The sequence below is a fragment of the Heterocephalus glaber genome, unplaced genomic scaffold (assembly GCF_053883595.1).
Source record: "Heterocephalus glaber isolate CG9 unplaced genomic scaffold, H.glaber_assembly_v1.0 deba00001600, whole genome shotgun sequence".
Lineage (NCBI taxonomy): Eukaryota > Metazoa > Chordata > Mammalia > Rodentia > Bathyergidae > Heterocephalus > Heterocephalus glaber.
Window position 1 is genome coordinate 42613480 of NW_028258372.1, and position 23737 is coordinate 42637216.

The 23737-nt window shown below is 43.0% G+C and overlaps 2 protein-coding genes across 7 annotated transcripts in view; both read left to right on the forward strand.

The window, feature by feature from the left end:
* Positions 1-3081: 3081 nt before the first annotated feature.
* C4bpb (complement component 4 binding protein beta) lies at positions 3082-11764 on the forward strand. The gene is made up of 6 exons (XM_021242303.2): positions 3082-3582; positions 4124-4297; positions 5662-5838; positions 9615-9708; positions 10818-10944; positions 11556-11764. The coding sequence occupies exons 1-6, from the start codon at positions 3525-3527 to the stop codon at positions 11697-11699; spliced, it is 774 nt and encodes a 257-aa protein (XP_021097962.1). The 5' UTR covers positions 3082-3524; the 3' UTR covers positions 11700-11764.
* A 3576-nt stretch (positions 11765-15340) lies between these two features.
* C4bpa (complement component 4 binding protein alpha) overlaps positions 15341-23737 on the forward strand; it is a 32301-nt gene continuing 23904 nt past the window's right edge. Inside the window, exons 1-5 of one of the 6 annotated variants that reach the window (XM_021242297.2) lie at positions 15341-15537; positions 17288-17450; positions 21311-21480; positions 22396-22578; positions 23014-23113. In XM_021242297.2, the coding sequence (XP_021097956.2) occupies positions 17410-17450; positions 21311-21480; positions 22396-22578; positions 23014-23113 (494 nt within the window). In that variant the 5' untranslated portion in view covers positions 15341-15537; positions 17288-17409. The remainder of the gene's footprint in view (positions 15538-17287; positions 17451-21310; positions 21481-22395; positions 22579-23013; positions 23114-23737) is intronic. The other 5 variants (XM_021242301.2, XM_021242296.2, XM_021242299.2 and 2 more) reach the window with 5 other exon arrangements.

The following is a 23737-nucleotide window of genomic DNA, read 5'->3' on the forward strand; positions in this document are numbered from 1 at the left end:
TTCCTGAATTACAGCCTCCCCCATGTACCTGATGGGTTATTGGTTAATTACAACCCAGTCTTGGTCTCCTTTTGTTCCTTCTGCAGGAATGCCTTGCCCCCTCTTTTATGAGCCTTGCCTGTGTTAACTGCTATCAGCAGATGCCTTACACACTATCGCTAGATGTTTCACGTATACCTTGCCCTATTTCTTCCCATACTTGTGTAATCAATAAATACTGCAGGTCTTGGGTGCCTGGTGTTTTTGTTGCCTGCTCAGCATGGACCATCCTAGATCCCCATGTTCTGTTTAAGTCTTGTTTCCCCATCTTTCTTTCTCCTTGCATTGTATCACCTAAGCAGGAGATCGAGGCTAGAGGCCAGGGAGCCCAATATCTGTTTATCTGTAATTCTACAATCCAAAAAACTCTGAAAATGAAGTTTTCTGTTAACTCATTTGACAATGAAACCTGTCTTGAACTATGTGAAGATATTTATAGTCTATATATTTCAATTAGTGTGAATATTTTTATATTTCATGGAGAAATACTAGGAAGACAATAGCATATGCAGTGTTGAACCTCTAAAGTCCTGGTATCTGAAGTTAGCCATTGAGATGAATGCCTTGCAGTCATTCGCTATAATACATGCTAGATTTTATGTCCATATTTATCTAGGGCTAAATTAGATTTTCTTTCCCCTTTTAATCCTTAATTGTATAAACATGGATATATTTCTATCTATATAAGACACTGAAGAACAGGTATTCTTCAAGAGGTAGAACATGTTAAGAAAAACTATTCAAAATTTGGAACTAGACAAAAAGAGATCACTGGAATAAATTTTTAGTGAATAACTGGGCATTTATTAGCAGACTAAGGTGATTATTAATTTCATAGGGTATGCAACTTTGATTAACTTTCTATTCACTCAGTTCTTTCATAACTCTCCAAAAATAGAGTTTAATTTGTAACAAATGGGGGAAAGTGCAAGTTATTTTTACCTGAGAATAATGCCAATGATTCCTGATCACAGCAAAGCAAGTGAATTCTGTCCATTTTGTTTCAATTAATTTTTCTCATAGAGAAAAGCCAATTCCAAATATTGGCATTCTGTGGGATATTAACTAATTTTGCATTTTAAAAAAGTCATTTCAGAAGGCTTTTGATTGACAATATACATCTCCATTTTTCAAACTCTCTAGCATCTTAATGGTTCCTCATTAATTAATGAATTGAATAAAATCTTTGACATTCATTTTATATTTGCATAAATCATGTTTTTAACTTTGAAAACTATATGAGGTGCTTACATTTCAGTAGTTCACATATTAGTTGAAAAATAAGACAATAAACAATCAGCATGGACTTTGGGGCTTAGGTAGAACTCCTGGGTGCATTCATTTATTCTTGCACTGCTTTGATTCATTTGGCAGACAACTCTACAGTATGAGGCCCATGGAGAGGAATAATTTTAAAAATCAAAGGAGATGCAAACCTTATTCCAAAGTTCTTAACAGTTTAGTTTTAGAGTAAAAAGAAGGGAAAAAAACCCCTTTCCTGTACCTTCTGTGACCTGTGAATTTTAAATTATTTTATTTTTGTGTAAGCTAAAAGGAAATTTACACACTGAAATCTCAAAAGACCTTGGGCATGCACATTAACCTTGTTAGAGGTTCTTCTACATGTCTCTCTTTTTTCCATAGGAATTTCCCCAAACATTTAAAACCCATAGTTTTTACTATATCTACAGCCTAAACCATAGCAATCTATGATTATGTCATTTTACACTGTGCAAAATCCTCAGAAACTAGTGGTATGACAGAACAACAACAACAACAAATCAGTAACAATTTCATTGTAAGACATTCATTCATATAATTTGGTCCTTCTCTAAATCAAATTTATGTAAAAACAGACACAATCTCTTTAAACCCCTCCAATCAAGTTCCAACAATGATCTATACCCTATAACAAAAGAGTAATTGATGAGATACCTTGCAAAAGGTCAAATAGCTATATGCCACATTGAAAAGAATAAAAAAGAGCCCCAAAATATTAACAAATGCCAGATCTTGTGACCTGTGAATTAAACTAAAAAAGATTAACAGAAAAAAATCAGTTTATTTACACATGCAACTCAAATATGTGTGAGTAGAGAGTAACTCAAAGAGTAGTTAGATCTGAGGTTTGTTCACCGTCTTAATAGGTGAAGGGCAAAAGAGAAAAGTACTGACCGGAAAGCAGATGATTTTTTTCAAAGATAAACAGGTTTTCAGGAGAACAAACAGGAGATAAGAAATTTTGTAATATTTGTTCTTGTGGGTATGAGTGGTTTCTCTTTCTCCTTCAAGGCCATAAAAATCCCCTGAAAAAGAACCTTGGGATGGATTTTATTTGCATTCTCTCTTCTGGGAGTAGATCTGCACCAAAGCAGAATTCATGTCTGCCTTATTTCCCAGAAGTTCCTGCTTTTAGTCAAATAAGGGAACCTCAAGAGAGTTTCTCCTCATACATTTGTTGAATCATAGATATCTTCAACTTAAAATAATCTTTATACCCAGTGGCATATTTGGGAGTAGCATAGTCTGCTCTTTGTCTGAAGAAAGACATAAAGAGTTCATTGCAAAGTAATGATAATGGGTGAGGAAGATAAGAATATCTGAGAACTTACAGTGTCCTTAGATGCTTTATATTTACAAAACCTAATATTTTGTAGTTTTATCCCAGTTTTATAATTGGAGCACAGAGAATGAACTGTGCTACAAGTCATGAGCAAGATGCTACGAGAGCCCCCAAAGCAATTCCATATGCTGATTCCTGAGACCGAAGCATGCCCTTCACCGCTTTCTCCATTTACCTGACTAACTGTGGGCTCAGCTCAAACCTGCCCAGGAAGAGCCGCAAGGGGACGCCCTGCACAGCCTTGCGTGGTATCTGCAAGGAGAGACCCGTAAGGCGAGTTTACTTCCCCGGGGCATTCGGTCTCAGCACCGCTGATAGCCTTGGGTATCTGGCATTTGGGGCAGGAAGAGAAGTGGCACCTGGGGTTAGCTCGGAGCTGGGGCTTAGCTGGGAAAGCACCACTGATTGGCGCCCTGTCCTCTACCCCCAGTGCTGGGTCGAGTTGCAAAAGGTGGATATAGACACAAGCAAATATTGACAGAAGCCAGGTCAGGGAGAGACCGTGGCATCACATCTACTGGGGAAGGATAAACCTGCAGTTAGGAAAAGAGACTGGGGCACTGGATTTGCCAGAAGCTGGGGAATTTCTGAAACTGAGTTTTAAAACTATCAGCTCTTTTACACAGTCCCTACCACACGAACTTCCTTACTGCTCTCCTTATCCCCTGTTGCAAGATTTGGAGGTGTTTTTACTTTGTATTTTTTTCCAGTTTTCCAGGGAGAGAAAATCAACATAACCTCCTCTCTAGGAAGGATGCAGATGTCGTTGGTCTGATCGTAAGCTGTGTCAGAAGATCTCTTTGGACCCAAACTAGGTGGTTGGGCTGGGTTAATTCCAGCGTGGTCGAGTCTTTGACTGGAGATGTTCTGCGGGATTTTGTGCTGTCTTGTGTTTGGGGGGCTGCTTTCGGCCTCAGCCGGTATGTATGCTTTCCTTAAACTTGGCGTACAGGACACTTGATGTCAGTCTGTGGGTTATGAGGCATTCTGTCCAGAATTTTAATGAAATTTACAGTTCTTTGTTTTTTTATTGAAAATTTTCAAATTACATCGTCTAATGCTCCATACTCACGAGGGGCTTAGAATAGCTTTCTTGATGATCCTGCTCTCTGAGAAGAGTGGTTACCGTTGACTCACCCTTCCTCTTCTGGGTACAAAACAAGCACCTGCTTCAAAATCCTAGAGGTGGTGCCTACCCGAACTCCAGGATGGTTGAGGAAGGGATGCTTTGTGAACGGGTACCTTGCGGCTGAATTTGAGCGAAATGCTGACTGTCCTTCTGGAAGTACAGGATAACTTTGAAAATCTTTGGCAAAGGAGGAACAAACATGTGTATGCACCTGGAGAGAACAAGAATCAGAATCAGTGATCCAGCAGACAGACAGGCGGATGCGGGCCTCTAACAGGGGCCCCGTGCAGCACGCAGGAAGCCGAGTGAGTCTGGCTTCTTTTTCCTTCCAGCACAGAGCTGTCCAGAAACGCCCTCAGTGAAGAACAGCATGTCTGTCACAGAGGAGGTGGAAGGACAGGTTCTGGGGACTTACTTTTGTATCAAGGGCTACCACCTGCAAGGAAAGAAGAGTTTTGTTTGCAATGCCTCTGAGGAGTGGGTGGCTTCCGCCACTCAGTGCCGCTGTAAGTTGGATCTTTCTACCTCTTTGCCCATTTTGTCATCTCACTATATTCTTTTGTAGCCTCCTTCCTATAGGCCATGTTAAAACTGTATTTAAAAAATTCTCAATCTAGGAATGCATTTTTAAAGCCCTGTAGAAGTGGATCTTCTCTGGGAAAGGTATAAGATTGGCTCTTGATCAGTATGAGTTTGGTTGAGTTAATAGAATCAATTCTTTTTATAAGAAGGAATTTTTTAGTAGCAGTACTATCAACCCAAGGGCCTCACTCATGCTAAGAACCTGTTTTACCACTAAGCTACACTCCTAGGCCTGTGAAGAATTTTTCCCATATATTAAGCCTGCCTTTTTTGCGATAATTTATTCAATCTCTTACTGCTTTAAAAATTCTTGTGTTCAAGCCTGTACTCCCAGCACTTTGGGAGGCTGAGGTAGTAGGGTCACAAGTTCGAGCCCAGCTTTAGCCACTTAGCAGCTTCATGAGACCCTCCATCTTCACAATCTAAGCAGAAAGGGAGGGAGACCTGGGGGTGTAGCTTGATGCAAAGGCCCTGGGTTCAATCCCCATATAGCAAAAAAAAAAAATTATATTATTGAAAAAAAAGTCGGAAAAATCAAATTAACATATATACTCATCTCATAGCTTCATCAGTTGTCAGTGCCTGATTAATCCTGTTCCATTTATATCTTTGCTTTAGTATTCTGAAATAAGAACATCAAATCATTTTATTTCACCCATCATATAGCTTTTGAACTGGGAAAAACAGATGTTTTTAATTTACAAGTGTGGTATGTGAGATCAGAGTGACTTGCTCAGTGTCACAAAATGGGGTCCCCTTCAGAGATGGAGAATAGTCCACATTCTCTTTGTTATTAATATTGAAAAATAGCTGTACTATTTCTCTGTGGACCCACACCAATGTTTTCATCATTCATTAATATGAAGAAATTCACATCTTTCTGCATTTCCCCTGTCTTTCTGTGTCATGAAAATAAAAATAAAACCAAAAAATGAAGAATAACTGTATATATGGCTGGATAAACGGAAAGACTTGCCTTAACACAGATTCAAGAATTCTGGGCAATGCATAACATGACAGGGTCATGAATATACAGTTGGCAATGTGTAGTTACATGCTTACTTACATCTAGTAAACTTAACTTTCAATTCATGTCCTTCTTGTGCATGACCAGGCCATTTCTGCCAGACGTATAGCAACCTGGCTTTTTCTCATCTTGCATTGACATACTGCACTTTGCAGCTTGAAGCTCTCTTGCTATTTTCTCCCTGAAGCCCAAGAGGTCTGGCTTGTGCTGTGTCAGGCATCCACCCGGCCCTTTCAGGTCACCGTCTGTTTTCTTCTGCAGTGGGCCACTGTCCTGACCCAGTGTTGGAGAATGGAGAGTTCAATTCTTCAGGTCCTGTGAATGTAAGCGACATAATCACGTTTAAGTGCAATGACCACTACATCCTCAAAGGCAGCACCTGGAGCCAGTGCCTAGAGGACCACAGCTGGGCACCTCCCTTTCCTGCCTGCAAAAGTAGTAAGTATCAAAACCAGCGAGGAGTCCCAGAGATGCTGATTAGCAGCGTTACCCTGGACCCCCACACCCCGCAGCACCCGCTCCTCTGTGTGTGGGTGAAGTGGAGGACCTCACAGGCGGCCAAGAAACAAGTGCAGCTCACAGGAGCAAACCTCCACTCAGGATGAGTCTGGTGAGACGGACCAGAAGGATCCAGGAACACTTCGTCCTGTGTTCATGCAGGATTCCTGCCTGCTATGACAGGGTAGTTTGGGACACTGAGTATTGCACTTTATGTTTTTATTTCAAGGTGGGTTTTATTCAAAAAATACACAACAACGAAAACACCCTAACTCATCCATTCTAAGATTGAATATAACAAGTGGTAAAAGTTCCTCTTTTATCACTACAGTTCATTCCTCTCAGAGGAAATCAGTTGGGTGTGTTTGTCTATTGATTTTTTCTTGTTTATGCACATTTAAAACAAACACCCTAATAAAATGTTTTAAATTAAACATTTCATAAGTATTTGCGAATGTATGTACTTATAAGATGGGATCTTGCCATACATAGTTTTAAACTTCTTTTCTTCTTATAACATATACATAGCCATTTTCCCCATCCTAGTAATATAGCTTTATCTCCTACTTTTTAATAACTGCACATAGCTATACCAGAATTTATTGTGCTTCTCTCATATCAATGGACATGGATTTGCATATTTTCGCTGTTAGGAACAGTGCTGAAATGAATGCTTTCTATACCCCACATCCTTATGTCTATGCTATTTCTTTAGGATATTATTATCCTAGTAGTTGAATATGGAAATGTGAAAATAATTCCATTCACAAGATCTATATGAAAATTTACCAAAGGGCAAAAATGAAAAGAAGCCACACGCCATGCCTGTGGCAGGCAGACTGAGTGCTACCGTGCATCCTGCAGCCTGTAAATTTAAAAACTGTGAAATAAAGAGTAAAACAGAAGATGGAGGAATAGGAGGAGGGAGATCTTGTTCAAGTGGACAGGGGGACAAGAGACAGACAGAGGTGGGGAAACGGGATGGGGAAAAAAGAATTGAAGGAAAGACAATAAAAACAGAACTTTTGCAAATTGGAAGGGGGCCAAGATTTGGAAGGAAGCAGAGGAAGGGGAGAGGCAGGAGCAAAAAGAAAACAAAAAAGAATTACGATGCATTCTGTATGTGTACCAACTCCCTACAATCAACAAAATCATTATGTATGGCAAACATGCAATAATTAAAAAGTGTGAAATAAAAAATCAGTTAAAAAATCTCATTTGGGAGGGTATGTAGCTCATGTTGCAAGTCTATGTTTTTAGAAAATTATAACTAGTGTTCCCATTTGGCTGGATCAAATGGGAGGAAACACTTGTCTTATCAGGTAGCAAAATGTACAACAATATTATAGGCAAAAGGCAAATTAGAGCTGTTATAATTAACTTGCTATCAAAATAGCACTGTATAGGGACAAAAAATTAGGACCGTTTATTTTAAATCCATGGAAAACATTTGTATCCAATGGTAATGAGATAGTGGTCTATTTGGAAGAAGACGAAGTTGGGGCTGTAGCTTATGGTACATGAGAAATATATTCCAAATAGATTGAAATATATTAATATAAAAACAAAATGATTACATTATTAGAAGAAAACGTGAAAGAATATATGATGAGGAAAACCTTTTTCAGCAGTAACATTGTTGCAGAAATCTCAGAAAGAAATACACAGAGACACAGAATTTGGATAAAATAATAAAATTTCTTCCCGTGAGCGGGTGGGAACGCCAGAAACCAGTCTGGTCAGTATCCACCCCCCCTTTGTTCAGCATTTCCCTTTTTATACTCTTTTTAGCCATTATCTCATCCCTAGTGATCTTTGATGTGTAAATAGAATTCCAGTTCCTATTTACAAGTCACAGACACAAAAGAGGCCATATACATTGTAAATTCACCTTGGCGTGGTAACTTTGTTAGGTTATTGAAGTTACAGGATAGAGTCAGATAATCCTCACCTTAAACAAGGAGTTATGGGAAAAGCAAATCTTAAAAGAACACATTACTTATTTTGCTTCTACAACTACCTTAATATTCAATCTATTAAGTTATCTAAAACTTTATCGTATCCACATAAAACTCAGAATTCATAAAGGAAGAATAAGGACGGATGTAACTACATTTAAAAACTGGCCAGATATTTGGTTGTGAAACTGTTACATGTTGAATTTACAAAGAGTGCCTAGAAATCAGTAGGAAAAAGACACAGTGATAGAAAAATGACTAAAATGTGTAAGGATGGACAGTTCCAAAGTTATGGCCTCACACAGCATTTCTACTCCCCAATTTTGTTGAACATTACTAAGAATTATGGAACTGGAAATTAAAATTAGATAGAAATTTTTTACTAATCACAAAAATAAAATGTTGATTTCCTCTAATATCATTCAGGATTTGAGGAAATAGGCACTTACGTCAGTGAGAGAGTAAAGTGATATTAATCTTTGAATGTATTTTGGCAGTGCTATTAAAATAATAAATGGCCAGGCAGTTTAAAAGCACAAACTACATATGCTTCTGTCAGGGCATCTGAGGTTACTCCAAACGTGTGTACATGCCACATACGGCCAAGAAACAAGTGCGTGGGTGATATCATTATACCTCACAGGCACACAGTACTTCTGAATGTTTCCAAGCTTTTTCTGTTTTATTCAGTGTAGCGGTATCTACCCTGATTCCCAGCCACCGGATCCCTGTCCTGCATTTCTTAATTGTGCAAATTCTGGAGAACTTTCCAAGATCCCTGGAAAGCATAGTTTTTTCCTATTAGACCCCAGATGCACATCATCTCTTTGGTTCAAAATTAAACACTTAAGTCACCAGAGCCCTGACTGAATTACAGTTCCTTGATTAACAACACGGACATTCTTTATTTCCTCTATTCAGTTTGTGACTGCAATCTCCAAACTTCTTCAGATTCTGTATTAACTGTTTAAGTAATGTATCTTTGTTGGCAAAAAATTATAGAAGTAGCCAGGTGAGGTGGCACAGGCCTGTAATCCCAGCACTTGGGAGGCTGAGGCAGGAGGATCATGGCAAGTTTGACACCAGCCTGGGTTGCATAGTGAATTCAAGGCCAGTTTGAATTGTTTAGTGAGACCCTATATGTGAAGAAATCAGTTTCCCATAAACCTACCATTAGGTGATAAGGGTTAGGAATACTTTGACATCTAACTTTCCTGAAGTTTTTCCTGTGCGTGCTTGTATGAGACAGTGTTTTACAAAAAATAGTATTGCATTATGGGTGCTCTTTTATACTTTTGTTGTTTTTGTTTTCGTTTTGAGACGAGGTCTTGCTATGCAGTTTAGGCTGGCCTTCAATTACTACGTTACCAGGTTGGCCTCCGACTTCACCGGAATCCTCCTGCCTCAGCCTCCCAAGTGCTGGGATTACAGGCGTGTGCCACTATGCCCAGGTCATCTTTTATAATTTTCTTTTTTAACTCAACACATTTGTTTTCAAAACATTTGTATTTCAGTATGTACGTACCCGTACAATTATTCCTAATTTAACCTTTAACCTTGATCAGCATTTAGCCTCATAAAAATCTCAGCGCTGAAAAGGGCCCCCCAAAAACAGTATTTAACCAACTTATCTTAAAATATTAGAAAGGCGTTGAAAGGTGAAGACCCCGCCCAGGCCCCCTGTGCTGCCGTGCAAGTCGGGGCGCTGCCCACTGGGCGTGCCGGCCTCACGGATGCCCCGGTGCTTGCTTCTCTTAGGAGACTGTGGCCCTCCCGAGAAGCCAGCGCATGGCTACTTTGAAGGAGCGAAGTTCACCTCAGGATCCACCATTACGTTTCACTGCGAGAAGAGGTACGTGCACGAGCTCCTGCTCCCTGGCAGCCCTGTTTTGGGGGAGTGACCCAAACTATTTTCTGCGTCTGCCCCTAAAACAAGCGCCGGCCGTTACCATGGTGACTCCAGGGATGCCCGCTCCGCCGCCCTGTAATGGCCACAGGGAAAGGCAAGGACAGGCTGCCTGGGACTCGTGTCTTAGATCGCTAGGAAAACACTGTCTTAATAATCATTAGCAATATTTTAATGATTATTTGCAGGAAACATGGCATCTAGTGCCCCGATTTCCCACTGCTTCCGGATCCAGGGCTCATTCTGATTCTGAGGGCCGCTGTAGTCCAAGGCCAGCTCTCTGGTCCTGAGAACACGGGGTAATCCCATGAAAGCCTCCTGTTCATCCTGGTGGACGTACCACTTTCCCTCCCAGTTAAGACAAAGTTTAGAATACTGTGTATGTGTTTTCTAAAGAATCAAAGAACACAAAACTCAAAGAAATGCGGAAGTTGACACATAGAGGTAGAGTATGGGCCTTAACCTACCTGACTTTAGTTTACAATGCCTGGCCTCCCCCCTGTGGGTCTTCTGGACTCTTCTCCCCTTCTCAATCCTCCGAGTCCCTTGGCCTCCGGGCTTCCAGTCCTACAGACTCCAGTCGACTCATTTTTCTGACTAAAACCTGCCGCTCCCCTTCAGCCCATCCACTACCACCTACCGGAGTGTGATTAACTTCTTTCTGCTTTCTAGAGCTCCGATGACAGGTGCCTTCTCAGGCTGTCAGGGTCCACTGTTTCCTCCCTCACCCACAAGCCGTGTGCATCACCAACTCAGAATCCCAACTGCTCTGGGGTCAGGGCTGACTCATCCCGGGTCCTCTGTGCCCCAGGAGAGTCATTTTCCTTCACACTGCTCTGGGATGTGCAGCTAACTTGAGCATGCAGGGAGGCTCAGGGCCACGGTGGCTCTACCACAGCCGAAACATGGAAATGCGACCGGGCAGGACCGGCCTCCGTCTCCCAGTGTGGAGGGCGGAAAGGGTCAGGGTCCTTCCAGGCCCAGAGACCTGCCTGCTGCGGAGTACAGGGCCGGGTCTCAGTCCTGCCCTGGTAACTGCTAATCACCGTGTCCAGGTACCGCCTGGTGGGCACCCCGGAGCAGCAGTGTGTAGACGGGGAGTGGAGCAGCGCCCTTCCAGCCTGCGAGCTGATCCCGGAAGCCTCCACACCAGTACCCCCGATGGGGTTTGAGAGAGCATTTGTGAGTAGGCCCCTGTCACAGCAGTGTCTCTAAGGCCAGGCCACTCCGGGCATGTGGTCAGGATGGACAGTGTTTTTCAATGGGTTGGTCTTGGCTTGATTCTAGAAGGGACCTCTCACACTATCTGCTCACATTTCTACATAAGGTCATTCCCATCCACCACCATCATCCTTGAGGCCTTGGGAAGCCATGTTGGTAGGAGTCATTGCCTCATGTGCCTTACAGAATGAGGTGCTTAAACTCAGTGCCTTCTCTCTGAGAGGCTGAGACAGGAGGATACAAGTTTGAGCCCAGTCTGGGCAACTTAGTGTCTCAGTGAGTCCCTGTCTTAAAACAAAACACAACAAAAGCTTACTGCCTGAGATTATGTGAAAAATTTCTAAAAATTCCTCTAAATTTCAACAAAAGACAAATGGATCTATTCTTCTTGAGACTCTTCCTCTAGTCCGTATTCACTACTGGGGAAATATTAGTAAGTTTCTTCAAGCCAGAAAATGTAAATGATTGAAGGCCCAGACCCCTCCCGAAGCTCCTGGTTCTGAGCCACCATTCAGAGTCTAGGGCTGGATGGCAGTCCTTCACTGGTAACTTTAAAAATGTTCTTTCTTCAGCTTGCCTTTCGGGAGACTGAGGAGATGTGTAGTGCCATGGAGGACTTTATGAAGAGAGTAAAGGGAAATGGTTTAACAATGGAGGAACTAAAATACTCTCTGGAGATTAAGAAAGCTGAGCTGATGGCAAAAATGTTGGTGTAACATCATGGGGAGCAGACTGGTGATAGAAATGCTCTTATGAATAAATTTTCCTCCTGGTTCTAAAATGGTTTCAGATTGTTTCTCACTGGGCTGAAATGCAATTTCATACTAGCCACTCGCGTAACATACTCGTGAGTGCGTGTGTGCCTCTGTGTGTGTGTGTGTGTGTGTGTGTGTTTACAGAAAGACCAAGATAGTTTTCACTGATGACCAGAATTGGCAGCACATTGATGGAGATTGGAGAGTTTAATTTCCTGTCTGTAAGGAGAAGGAGGGAGTGTGGATCTCACTGAGAGTGTGCCTCATATTTTAATATGAATTATGAGGCAAAAGTTAACCCCAAGTGACTCAAAACATATGAGGCAAAATTAACCTCTCATGCTGGAAAATAAGCTCAGAACAGTAACACCCTAAACAGACTACTGAGCCAGAAATAGTTAGATCCCAAACTCTCCTGGGCCTCCCTACCCACGGTTTTAGAAACCAGACTTCCGAGCATTCTGCCGCACTGCTGCTTACCACCTTTTGGATGAAACCAGCCCTGCATTATCACGAGCTTTGAAGCATGCAACATAAATGAATATATTTTCCTCTGCTTTTTTGAGGGTAGAAGAAATTAGAATCTTAAGGCTTTCTTACCAAATGTCATCCTGAGCTGGCCGACAGGCTCCTTCCACTCCTTACCCCGACTCCACCTGCAGCACACAAGAAATCTGGGTAAAATATGTCCAAAATACAGAGGAAATAAGCTTGAAATAATGGAAAATCTGTGGGTGGCGTTACAAAGGAAAATAAGAAATGGACTTTTAAGTCATCGGAAGTCTTGGAACAGCCCCAAAGCCTGACTACTTTAGGGTGCTTGGGAGGAAGCAGACCCTTTCCAGAGCACAGGGCGCTGTGGGAGCAAAGATGGGGCCAGGAAAACTGCCAAGGAAGCGGTTTTAGTTATTTGTACTTTCAAAGGTGAGATTTATAGACAAAGATTAAGAAGCAGGATATTCCAAGTGGAAGGAATATTTTTACAGTGAAGTGAGTAGCACCTGGGAGCATATCTCATATTTTAACCAAGTAAATCCACAGCTAGGACTAATCTAACTGGGATATATTGATTTTAACTTGAAGATATTTATTATAGTATTGTTATTGTCGGCAACACATGGCAAGCATCTAAAATATTCAATTGTAGAAAAAATTCTATGTTAGTGTTTTGAGAGAGGGTCTTGCTGTGTGGTTCAGGCTGGCTTTGAACTCACCATGCAGCCTAGGGTGGCCTTGAACTCCTGGTAATCCTCTTGCTTCAGCCTCTTGAGTGCTGGGACTACAGGCGTGTACCACAACCTCTGCCTCTTGTAGGAAATTTTTAAGTAATTTATAGCCCATCAAATGTTACGCAGCATTTACAGTGATTATGAAAAAAATCTTGACAATATAACAGGTAAAAAATAAGTACTTATGATCGCATTTATGTAAAGTCTTTATTCTTGTAAGAAAGGACTGGGCAGCAGTGAGCACAGATGAAAACTACTTTCACAGAATGTTGGAATTACAGGCAAATACTTAAATCTCTTGAGGTGTTTTAGTATTTTTAAATGAATGGTTGATAATTTTTTGAACCAGGAACAATGGAACGCATTTGGAGGACAGCACGGAGATGGGGTTGGCATGGATGAGGCAGGGAGGTGGCAAGAGAGGAGGGTGCAGAGACCAGTCCGAGACAGCTGACAGCTGACAGAGGGCTTAGACATCACCTTAGGGAACTTGCACCTACTTCTGTTAGGCAGTGAGTACACCCGGAAGACTTTCAAGCAAGGGAATCATAAGCACAGAACACAGGAAAATTCATCTCACACTAGTATGAAGTATCAGTTGAAGTGGAAAAAGAATTGAGATAGAGAAGCCAGTAGAAGGACTGCAGCAGCTGTTACCAGCTGTGGTTTCTCTGTCCCCTAAAGTCCACGTGTTGGATCTAACCAGGCCCCAGTGCAACAGGGTTGAGAGGAGGGAACTTTAAGAGGCGACTTGGTGAGGAGGGGCGAGCCCTGGCAAATGGATTGTTCTTGTTATGGAGTGTTTACTGTCCCCAGAGCGGTCTCCTGATAAATGAATCCAGCTCCTCTCCCCTTCCGGCCATGCCTGCGCTCTCTTGCCCTTCCACTGTCCCACGTGAGATGGTGCTGCAAGATATCTGCTAGATGCAGCTCCTCGGTTTTGGATTTCCCAGCCCCCAGAGCTATTAGAAATAAACGTCTTCATTATAAAGTGCCCAGACTCTGGCATTCTGTTATGGTAGCAGAAAACAGACTAAGACAGCCACACAATGGGCAATGTACCCTGAACTAGCTTGATGGCAGTAGAAATGGGAAAAAAAGCAATAGAAATGAGAAACACTGTGAAACTCACATCAAAACAACTTGTCACCAGGTGTGGGGGGCACACACCTATAATCCCAGCACTCAGGAGGCCGAGGTGGGATTTCGAGTTCAAAGCCAGCCTGGATATGTAGGGTATTCTAGTTCAGCCTAGACTCTGTAGCAAAACCCTATCTCAGAAAACAAACAAACAAAACTACTTGTCAGCAGATTGACTGTTGGGGGATTAGGGAAAGATGGAGTTTAAGGCAAGCCTGAAATTCCACTCTGAGGACCTAGATTAGATCGGATCATAAAATGAAGCTACCGGGCAGGAGCTGAGAAGTCCTCTCCATATGTGCCGAGTCTGAAGAACTTGCAATGTGTCCACTGGCCAGCAGAAAATAAAAAGCAAAGGGTGAGTTTAGGAGAGCATGAGATAAACATGCAGGATGGGGAAGTCCTGGGGCTGGCAATAAAGTGACAGTAGCTGCAGTCACTAAAATTGTGAAGAGAAAATTTTTTTAAAAAGGACATGAAATGTTTCTGTGTTTAGGGATGAGAAGGAAGAATCGGAGGTAACAATAACTAAGAAAGAGAAATTGATAAGGTAGGGGAACTTCATTCCTTCCTTTCTGAACGCTTTATGGGACTTTCAGTGTGTGTTATAGAAAAGGTTCTATTGTTGGAAAGAATTTCCTTTTAGTATTTTCTGAGCACACATATCTGAAGTGCTAGGATGAACACTTGGTTGCACAGTATCAGGGTTCGGGCTCCTTCTTAGTCTGTGTGACACACTGCAGCCCCTTCTTGTGTCCTGAGCAGAGCTTGGTGACGGGCTGACTTCCCGAGATCCTCTGGAGCCCGGCATGCGGCATCTGTGGTGTGGAAGCCCGGCCCTGGGAGCTCTGAGTACACTGCAGCCAACCCAGTGCAGAGCAGCAACTCAATAAACCAGTTCCCCTCCGATTGTACTTCCTTGGGTCAGAACAGCGACCAGTGCCTGGCAAGACCCTGAGCCCGCAGCCCCCATCAAACCTCTGGACCCAGTGTTACAGGAAGCGGGTCATTTTTTGTGGAGTTTTCTCGGTGCTGCGGTAGTCAAGACTTCCAGGGCAGCTGGACTCCTTTTGTGTTTATGAAAAGAAAATGGAATACTGGCATCCAGATCAAATTACATCTTCACTTAGGGGAAATGGTTGGCAGAGGATAAAGTGATTGCAACATGTTGTTAAGGACAGGGCTAGTGAAGAGGAGGAGATTAAGTAAATACTGCTGCCCTGTCTCTGCTGTTAATCATTCACTGGGCCAGAGGAGTTTCTGCTCATCCATCTTCATCCAGCTACCCCTGACCAGCCAACTGCTCAGCTAGAGTTCAGGGATTCCTGGTGGAGCAGTTACTAGCTGGCCTCAGGACACCACGATCTTGGGAGGAACTAGGACTGTGCACACCAAGGCCTCCAGCAGAGCCTTTCCCTCTTTTCCTGCAGGTCAGTGGACTCCCTGGGCAGCACTGGGCAGATCCAGAGGAAAAGGCTAGTGTCTTGGCCCTTCTGGAAGCATAGGATTGGAAGGACAATCAGAGACAAAAACTTGGTGATGCTTTCAGAAATCTTTTCAGGAGTATTGCATTAGGGAGTTGCATGACTGGAAGAGTAATTTAACCCCCCTCAGCCTTAAATTTTTATTATAAATTGATGAATAGTAATGACTTAATAAAATAAAGCAGAAAATAAATGTGGGATGATATTATTCGTGTTATTGTACCCCAGAAATAAGTGTGTTGGTCTGTTGATTTGCTTGTTTTTGTTTTTTTGAGACAGGGTCTCCCTATGTAGCCCAGCCTGGCCTCAAACTTGAGGTGATCCTTCTGCCTCAGCCTCCCGAGTACTGAGACTGCAGGCTTGAGCTTCTGTGCCTGGCCTGGTCTGTTGATTCTTTGTCATATCCCCACATGAGAGTTCTGAGGCACAAGGGAATAGACTTCCCAAAGGGGAACAGGAGACTTGTTTTCCAGTCTATATTCTGAAAGTTGCTGTAATTTTTCTCGGAGATTTTATTAACGTCTCAGTGATACCAAAGACAGCGAAGACCATTAGACTTGGTAATGGGGAGTCGGCCTTCGGTTTGTTTCCGAAGCTTTCCTTGCCTGCCTTGTTTTCCAAAACTGACACCATCAACTACTCTTTCTTCTCGAAATCCCCTCCTGCTCTGGCTGGCCAGAACACAGTCTGTTTTAATTGCATCTTTACTGATTCCCATTCTGTCTCTGAGCATAATGGTGCCAGGGGAAGGAAAAGTAGCTTTTACTGAAGAGCAGGAGGCATCAATGAGGTTGGCGTGAGGCTTAGAGACACTTTTGCCTGTGGCCTGGGCATAGAAGGAAGGGGCAGGTAGAGAAGCAGACTCTAGGGTGCAAGTTCTCTCTGGAGTTTGGAAGTGATAGTGCTTGAAAGCCAAGGCCTAAGAAAGACACTCTACCAGATACCAGACCTTTCTGGGGAGAGTCTGAATTTTAAAGGTGAATTCAGACAAAAGAAATGACTTAACTTAAAAGATAGTAAAAGCAGAAAGTTGGGGATGAAGATTTTCTCAGCGTCTCTCAAATTGTACTTCAATAGCAAGTGTGAACAGTGTTTTCCCAAAACATTTGCCATCTTGACTATAGTCCTTGAGTCGGTTTCACTTCTCTAAAAATTAAACAGGTGATATTGAGATATGTAGGAATTTGCTAGAGTGGCCTCAGCTTTGCAGTCCCCAGTTCCAGAATTGTGCAGTTTGTAGGAAATAAAATACATCAGCTAAGCCGAGTGTCATCACTTTAGAGAGGAGGAAACTGAGTTTCAAGGAGCTCACGTAGCTTCTGCAGGGGTACAGGCTCAGACTGTGCCATTGCTACAACTCACACTCAGGCCTCCTCGACCTGCAAGTCCTCACCTCTGGCCCCACCATACTCCGTGATCAGCTGAGTTCCCTGCCAGCTCTGCTGGGAGACCCCAGAGCAGCCAGGAAAGTAAGAGTTCACGGGAGACGTCCAAACATCTCACCGCCTCTATGCCAAAGCTAACGAGGCAATTTACATGCATTACATCCTCTAGGAGACAGGCATTCTTACTCCTGAGACAGAACTAAGCCGAGTTTTACTTATTTTACATTTATTGGGTAACTATTACACACCGTTAAAATACCAGGTTGGAGACAGAAAGTTGAACTATCACCCTTGTGATATTTCCCTTCAAGGGAACTGCAATCTCTTTCAGGCAGCAGGAGAAAGGAGACGGTTTGATCGAGGTTATCAGCGAAGTCCCAGGGGCACACGAAAGGTTTGGGCTTTTCCTGGTGGAGCTGGGCAATTCTTCACCATGGAGGTGGCCCTGGATCTGAACAGTGAAAGAGAACAGAGGTAAGAGCATTCACGCGTGGGAGACATTATGTGACATGTGTGCGGATGTGTGCAGGTGTTTACAGACGTGCAGGAGGTGTTTTGCAAAAGGTTAGTCCTTTCCTGAGGTTTGAAGCACAGCGTTGTTCTATTTGCAAAAGAGGGCTGTGGAGAGCTGAAAGAATAGTGAGGACCCGTGGGAATCAGGGACCAGTAAAGCAGGGCGACATAGTTCAATTGCCTTTGTAAGGGCATAATTGTCTGACAAAGGTGCTAGCTACACTTATTTGGAAAATTCTGCAGTGATCTGGGGTGGGGTAAAGCAGCTTACGTGAACCTCTGCCTGGGCCGTAGAAGTGGAGGACAGGAGGGAGAGGTGAATACCTGTGCGCTGCAGTGGCCCCTCAGCAGGACTCGGGCCTCTGTGAACACAGAAAGAGACACAGGGGCATGGCGAGGCTGACAGGGCTCCTAGGCCAGGAGGTCGGGTGGAAACGGAACTGTTCCGGTAGGCAAGACAGCAGGGAAGTCAAACAGTGTGGGAGGAAGATGGTTCGGAGTACACGCAGACCAGGTGCCTGGGAACACAAGTGAAGTGGGTCGAAGTACTAACCCGAGCCTTGGTGATTGCAACCCTTCCAAACAAGGGTTTTTCGCTTCACTGAGAAATCTAACAGGGTCAGTTTTAGTTTACATTTAGGGTTTCAAGTGAAGAGGAATGCATGCTAATGTCTTTCTGGATCTGCAAAGAAAACTCGCAAGTACTTATAACTTTCAGAAAACAGAAACGTTATTTAAATATTATCTCAGACAAAAATAACTGAGACAGCCAGCCAGAACTGCAGACTTTTCTAAGGTTAAAGGTTACACTCAAGGGGCAAAGCAACAGTCTTTTCCTGGACCACAGAGTCTAGGATCGAGTCCCTGACTGGAAACATGCAAAGTCGGTACTCTCAGGCAGTATATTATCTGCTTTCCACTCCCACAGGGGAAGAGGAATATTCCTCCTTACTTTGCTAAGATTTCTTTCACTGACTTTAGAAAGATGTATATATTTTTAAGCTAAGCACAGAAATTCCCCTAGTTAGCAACCAGAATAGAGAAGACAAAGCTTCAATGACTTCAAAGTTACACATAGGAATATTGAAATAGAATAGCATAAGGTGATTATCAACAATAAGTTCATGGAGCATGTGAGGCTGCACATCTACACAAGAAGTTGGGGCCAGAGGACTGGGAGTGACCCACGTGCGATGATCAACGTCGTGGACGTGGATGAGTTCCTCCCAGTGAGACAGTTGAGGGGGAGGGAAGGAACCTCCAGGACAGCCTCTAGGGGCCCTGGTGTCTCTCTGCCCTGGGTCTCACTGTACCCAGATCCACGGGAGAGGCAGGCCAAGGCTTCTGGCCCCCAGCCCAGTGGGTGGTCCTCGGCACTGGGGCATAAAGTCCTCTGGTGACACAGCCGCCCTTCTTATAACTCGGATGATTATGATAATGTTTTGACTTCTAGGAGTTCCGCTTCTGGCAGAGGGGCATTAAATGCCCACGCTATCATACTCTTTTCTAATCCCTCGTAAATGTTCACGATGTACTGTCCATGCTATCCTGAGGACATGTGCAATGACTATTCTTATTTTACAAAAGAGGAAGTTAAATCATGGTGGGGGTGAGTGTCTCTGCCCGTGGAGCCCTGATTCCTACACAGTGGAACCAGGATTTGAGCCCACATAGTTTGGGTCTGAGTCCACACTTCCCTCCTCTGTCCCCAGCACTGTGGCCGAGTCCGAGGTAGAGGAGACAAACACCCTCTCTACTAGGGTGCAGGGTCTCTGTGTGGCTGTACCTTAGCTTGTACAGGGTGAGGAAGGGAGCAGAGCTCACTTTTGTAATTGCTTCCCTCCTCCACGTCTGCCCCACCCCCACTGACTGGCAGGTGACAGGATGCCCTCGGTAGACAATGAAAAGGAGCTTGTAGTAAAATTGCTTGGATCAGTTTTTCTTAACATACAGACATGTCTTGCTGTAAAATCAGTTAAAATCTGCCCTTGACAAAGCTAACACATAAGGGTTAGGATGGATATGGAACAGTATTATCTTTCTTGGAAGCATACTTTATCAATAGGTGCTTTTGGATTTACACTCAGCAGACATTTACTGAACAATTTTGACTCTGTGAGCCACAGTGTTAGGTTCTAGACGGGGTGGAAATGAGTAGGAACCACCTTCTGACTGCGAGGTGGTGAAGTCCGACTGCAGAGGTTAGCTGGAATCCAACTCAGAATGAAAGTTACAGCCACTGAGCTGAACTTGGCCTGGAGGAGAAGGGAACTCTGGGAACAGACTGGCAGGGTGAGCAGAAGCTGGAGCGGCAAGGGGCAGAGGGCAGACGATGTGGGCCGGAGTAAGAAGGAGGAGAGTGTTAGGAACCTGTGGAAACCTCAGATATCCAGGACATCCGGGACACCAGGGCTCAGGCCAAACTTCCGGAAACTCAGCCCCAAAGCCAGTTGAGTGAATGCCAGTCCTGAAGGGCCCGGAATTCACCGAAACCAATTTACCAAACACTGTGGAATATTCATTTCAAATATACTCAGTGATTATAAGTACATTCTTTTTGAATGTAGCCAATATGTTCTTTTTAGAACCAGTTAGATATTCTTCTTGTTCAATTTCCTAAAGCTAAAAATTTACTCTTACAGCTGCATTTTGGTAATGCAGTCCTGAATATGTTTCTGAATGTATTCCATGTATATATTTTTCTTGTGAAAATAAGAACTGCAACAATTCTGTGAGAAAATTTCACTTTGTATTTTTTATTTTTTATAGTCAAATTTTACTTTGCCAAGACATCAGTATTTTTAATCTCCTCAGTTTCACTGAAATTCAATAAAATACCAGCTACTGACTTGTCCAAAGCTAAAGAAACTCGTGGGTTTCATAGTTCATGATCGTTTTTATTGGATGGGAGAAACTTACTACATTTTGTGAATTTCACAAATGATTTAGTGGGCTGATTTTTATGACATGCAATGTGCCTTCCCCAACCTCTTTAGACCATCTGGGTTCCTCTAGTACAAATTCTGCGAACGTACTTTCAGTAAGCAAATTCATCTAGTTGATTGTTATGAAGGTTAACTTACATTTGGCAGAATTGTCCCAGGGGCCATGCGTTAGGCTCATGGAACAGGGTGTGTGTGGCATGGAGGTGTCCACCCCAACAGTAGCTGGAGGAATGCTTCATCAGAACTGAGTTTTAGAAAGATGAGCCGACGCGAGTCTCTACCCGACGAAGAGCTCGCCCCTCTACACAGTGTGTTGCACCACTGGAAATGCCCCCTGCATAAATAATGTGGGGTAGAAACGTCTCTGAGAGAGCGTCCTTCTTTAAGTGGAGATGGGCATAGATATGAATCAGGGCATCGTTATGGTATCACAACAATGTCCCCAGTGAGTTCATTTTAAATAAGTTTTGTCTCCCCACTGCTAGGGGTTGCACACTGCGCTACATCTCCGGACCCCTTCATTCTGGCTGTGAGACCAGATTACGAAGTTGCTAAATGCCCAGGCTGGACTTGAATTTGCAACCTTCCTGCCTTGGCCAACCAGATCACTGAGATTACAGACGTGTGTCTCCCTGCCCAGCTAAGCAGTCTTCCCTGTAAAGCCAGCCTTCTGCCTTTCTCCACCTGGAATTAATCTCTTTTCTTGGCAGCGTGCTTGTGCAGAGCCATCCTCCACTGTCTCGTAACATTTGTGCTTCTCTGTTTTCTTCCAGTCTAAGCTGTGATTTCCTTGAAGACATGGATCTGGTAGCATTTATCTTAGTGCTTTATGACAAGTAGGAATCAGTGACTGCTTATTAAATTGAGTTCTTTCAGCAGAAAACTGTCAGAGAAGCATCAAGTCTTGCGCCCCCCAAGAGCTCCAAATGGGACCCTTCACAGAAAAGGGGCACTGAGAGCCTGGCCCTTCTCTGGGCTGTGCGGAGTGTCCCATCCAGCTCTGTTCCAAATCACACTGGTCGCTTCTCTGTTGGCCACCGTTCTTGGTGAGTAGTAAGGAAGAAGTCCAGAGGGACAAAGAAAAATAGAGATCAGCCACACTTAGCGAAAAAGAGAGATGACTAAGCTTCTAGCCAAAATTGAGGTCGGCAACAAAGGGTGTTTGTTTTTGGTTTTTGCCAGCTGGAACTTAGAGGAATTTGCTTTACACGTGAAAGAAGCAGTTTTCTAGGCATTTCCTTTCTAGAGTTTCTCCTCTAAGAATTTCCAAAGCAATCTGTCTCCCCAGGCATGACTTGAAATAGATCTGTATTATCTGTCAGTCTGAGTGAATGATTTTCACCACTTGTGGATTTGTCCAGCGTGGAGGGGTGAAGTGTGTACCTCTACTGGGGCTCTTACAGGTAAATTGGTTCTGTATTTAATTTTTGTAAGGAAAGCAGGATTAATATTCTTATACTTCAACAACTCCATGCTTCATCCTCCGTATCATTCCAAATCCAAAAGTTGCAAAACGTTTTTTAAATGTTATGTTTACCCATCTCCCAGCCACTCAGTTTTCCTTCCCTGAGGCAACCAACATTATGTAATGTTATTTTAATGAAATAATGCTTTTTTGTTGAGGCCCACTTGTAAGGATTTCTGGCTTTCCATAGATGCATGTGCGGCAACAGAAATGAATTATCTGATAGACTGATGAAATTTCTGTCTTTCATCCATTTTAGATAAGTTATCTCATGTATAGTAGAGAAAAGATAAAATTTTATGCCCGTATCATTGTCATTTACCAACATACATACTGATCACTCTTGGATTCGTTGAACAGAGGGGATAAGAGGAGTTACGATTTTCCTTGATTAGGGAAAAAGGAATTATCCTACTCTAACATCATGCTATTGAAACACTGAGATGCGGTGTCTGAAGATATGATGTTTGGTGCTTCTTGTCATTTTGGTGCCCAGGCAGATGTGGTCCCCCTCCTGTTTTACTCTTTGCTTCTCCAACAATGGAGCTGAACCAGACAGAGTTCGAAACTGAAACTGTTCTGAAATACACCTGCCGCCCTGGCTACACCAGGAGCAGTTCAGTTCAGACTCTTACCTGTAACATTAGCGGCCGGTGGAAGTACAATGTCTTCTGCATCAGTAAGTATCGACATTCTCTTCGTTTGTACTTTTCCCAGCTTTGGAATATTGTCTCAGGATCTAAATTTCCAGAATCTAAGAAACCATCCAGTTTCTCAACTACTGATTTCAGTGCACATATATGAGATTAAATCTGTATGCATTTTTTTTCTCAAAAATACAAGTTCAGGACCAGGGATTTAGCTCAGTGGCACCATGCCTGCCTTGCAAGCTGAAGGTCCTGAGTTCAATCCCTGGCACCACAAAAACAAAAAAACCCCAACAAAACTCCCTCCCTCAAAAAACAAGTTCAGTGAGTCAAGATCAGAAGTAAGTGTGAATCTAAAGATCAAGGACTTTCTGGAAGCAAAGGTGAAAACTTACCAGTCATTCTTCTCTAATCCCCTATCTGTGAGTACGTGGAATCACTAATCATCATTTAAATTTTTCTCCCAGAGAAACGGTGCAGAAATCCAGGAGATTTACCTAATGGCATAATGGAAATTAAGACAGATTTCTTCTTGGGATCACAAATAGAATTCAGTTGTTTAGAAGGGTGAGTGTGAGATAATCTAGAAATAATACTTTTTAATTACTTTTAAAATAGCTAATGCATTCATATATTTTAAAATTTAAAATGTTCATATATTTTCAAAAAGGTATACCTTCAGAATTCTCACTTCCACCCTGTCTCCATATACCCCATTTCCTCTTGTCCTCAGGCAAAGATTTCCTTTTATTATTTTATAGTGTATCATTCTAGTATTTCCTTATACAAATACAAGGTAAGGAATTGTCTTACTTTTCTTGTGGCTGAGACAAAATACCCTACACCCAAAGTTAAAGGAGGAAAGGTTTATTTCAGCTCACAGGTTGTAGAGGTTTCAGTCCATAGGGGGCTGGCGCCAGGGAAAGGCAGCGTGGCAGAGGGCATTGCAGAGGAGAAACAGCTCATGGTGTGGCAGACAGAAGGCAGCAAAGCAGCAAGCAACAATAGCAGCAAACCTGCCTTCTCTCTCTCTCTCTCTCCTCCTTTGTACTCCATCCAGGCCAGAAGCCTATTGATTGCTGCCACCCACACCCAGGGTAAGGCTTCCATTTTCTACACCCAGAACTATGGTAATTTCAATCAGCATACTAATCTAGTACTACACACCCTTAATCCCAGTATCATACACTT